The sequence below is a fragment of the Oratosquilla oratoria genome, chromosome 41, assembly GCF_046742065.1.
Source record: "Oratosquilla oratoria isolate Oo_2021 chromosome 41, ASM4674206v1, whole genome shotgun sequence".
NCBI classification, from domain to species: Eukaryota; Metazoa; Arthropoda; class Malacostraca; order Stomatopoda; family Squillidae; genus Oratosquilla; species Oratosquilla oratoria.
In genome coordinates, this window is record NC_134817.1 from 33,196,546 (window position 1) to 33,198,690 (window position 2,145).

At 51.0% G+C, this 2,145-nt stretch overlaps 1 protein-coding gene across 1 annotated transcript in view; it reads left to right on the forward strand.

Moving 5' to 3' along the window:
- Window positions 1-1,082: 1,082 nt before the first annotated feature.
- The window catches only part of LOC143021306 (uncharacterized), a 5,552-nt gene continuing 4,489 nt past the window's right edge, over window positions 1,083-2,145 (forward strand). The window contains exon 1 of the mRNA XM_076178714.1: window positions 1,083-1,154. Coding sequence (XP_076034829.1) covers window positions 1,146-1,154 — 9 coding nt within the window. The 5' untranslated portion in view covers window positions 1,083-1,145. The remainder of the gene's footprint in view (window positions 1,155-2,145) is intronic.

Below are 2,145 nucleotides of genomic sequence, written 5' to 3' on the forward strand. Positions count from 1 at the left end.
AATTGGGAGAAATAGGACAATGAAGATAAGAAGGTAGAGGAGAAGGAAGAACAATAGGAGAAAGAAGAGGAGGAAGAGGAGGAGGAGGGGGAGGTTGGGGAAAGAAGAGAAAGAGGACGGAAAGGAAGATTAGGAAGAGGAAATTAGGAGAAATAGGACAACGAAGATAAGGAAGAGGAGAAGGAAGAACAATAGGAGATAGAAGAGGAGGAAGAAGAATAGGAGGAAGAAGAAGAAGAATAGGAGGAGGAGGAGGAGGAGGAGGAGGTTGGAAGAAGAGGAGCGGGAAGATGAAAAGGAAGATAAGGAAGAGAGAGAATAGAAAACCAGAGGAAATAGGACGATGAAGATAAAAAGAAGGAGAGGGAAGAGAAGGAGGAGGAGGAGAAGGTAGTGGAGGAGGAGGAATAAAGGATGAGAATAAGATGCAAAATTAGGTTCTATTACCTCCACAAAGAAGATAATGGAGACATTACCAACCCGAAGGTTACTGAATGAAAGCGTCTTACATCAACCCACGAAAAGCGATTCCATCACAAGAACGGAAACATCAACCCCTTCCGTCCCGGGTGACCCTTAACCTTTCATTCTGGCTGTCGCCAGGCGATTTGATTCATCTCCGTGGCACCCCATGATAGAGAAAGAGGGGGGCAAATAACCACCGTGAACCCCTTTGGCGCCAGGGTTATATTTCCTGTTCTGGCGCCAAACTGAGATATTCAATTCCGTGGCACCCCGTGAAAGGCGTACCAGATGTGAAGTAAGACTTGAAGTAGTGTATCGTGAGTGTACAAGAAACAAGGTGAAGAGGTGAAGGTCTAACGGAGTAATTCAGGCTCCAAACTGATGTAGGAAGGTGTGGGGGGGAGGGGGAGGAGGGGGAGAGGAAAAGGGGGGGAGGTGAACAGGGAGGCCTAAGTTGGGGGGGTGGGGAGCTAAATACTTGCTTGTCAGTTGACCCTGACAGGAAGACGCTCACGAAAAAATCCTCCCCCGTCTTTCCCCCCCTTCCACCCCCTCTCCCCCCTTGGGGGGGATTTGCACATATAAAAGACCTGGGAGGGCTCAGCAGCATCAGCTCAGCTTTGAGTCTTGCGGAGGCTGAAGACCTGAGACCTGACCGGTCGCGTTTTGCTGAAGTCAGCATGAGGCTTGTAAGTGTTGGTGATTTGTTCCCTCTGTCTTCCTAAGCGCGCTCACACACACTCGATGGCGCAGTGGTTAGAGTTCCCGGCCGCCACTACGGCGGTCCGGGTTCGAATCCCGCCCAGGGCTGAAATTATTTCAGTATCGCTACGCTGCGAGTCGTTACCCCAACTCTCGTGAGCGGGGAGTTGTGTGTGTGTGTGCGTGTGTCAGGTCACGGCATTACCCATAGATCGGTCATATATGAGCTCTGAGCTCTCTTTCGGGAGGGAAATAGCGTTCGATCACGAGTCCAAGACGTGATCCAAAGACCATGGTGAATCACACACACACGACTCGACGGCGCAGTGGTAGCGTTCGCAACTGCTACTACAGCGGTCCGAGTTCGAATCCCGCCCAGGGCTGAAATAATTTCAGTATCGCTGCGCTACGAGTCGTTACTCCAACTCTCGTGAGCGGGGAGTTGTGTGTGTGTGTGCGTGTGTCAGGTCACAGAATTACCCATAGATCGGTCATATATGAGCTCTGAGCTCCCTTTCGGGAGGGAAATAGCTGTCGATCGCGAGTCCAACACGTGATCCAAGACCATGGTGGTGAATCACACACACACGACTCGACGGCGCAGTGGTACCTTTGCAACTGCTACTACAGCGGTCCGAGTTCGAATCCCACCCAGGGCTGAAATAACTTCAGTATCGCTGGGATGCGAGTCGTTACTCCAACTCTCGTGGGCGGGGAGTTGGGTGTGTGTGTGCGTGTGTCAGGTCACAGCATTACTCATAGATCGGTCATACGCGAGTTCTGAGCTCTCATCCGGGAGGGTAGTAGCTGTCGATCACGAGTTAAACACGTGATCCAAGACCATAGTGAATTATCATGGTGAATTACATACACACACGCTCGATAGTGTGGTGGTAGCGCGCATGGCCGCTAATTCAATGATCCGAGTTCGAGCCTTGTCTAGGGTTTGAAAATTTCAGCATAGCTGCACTGCGAGCC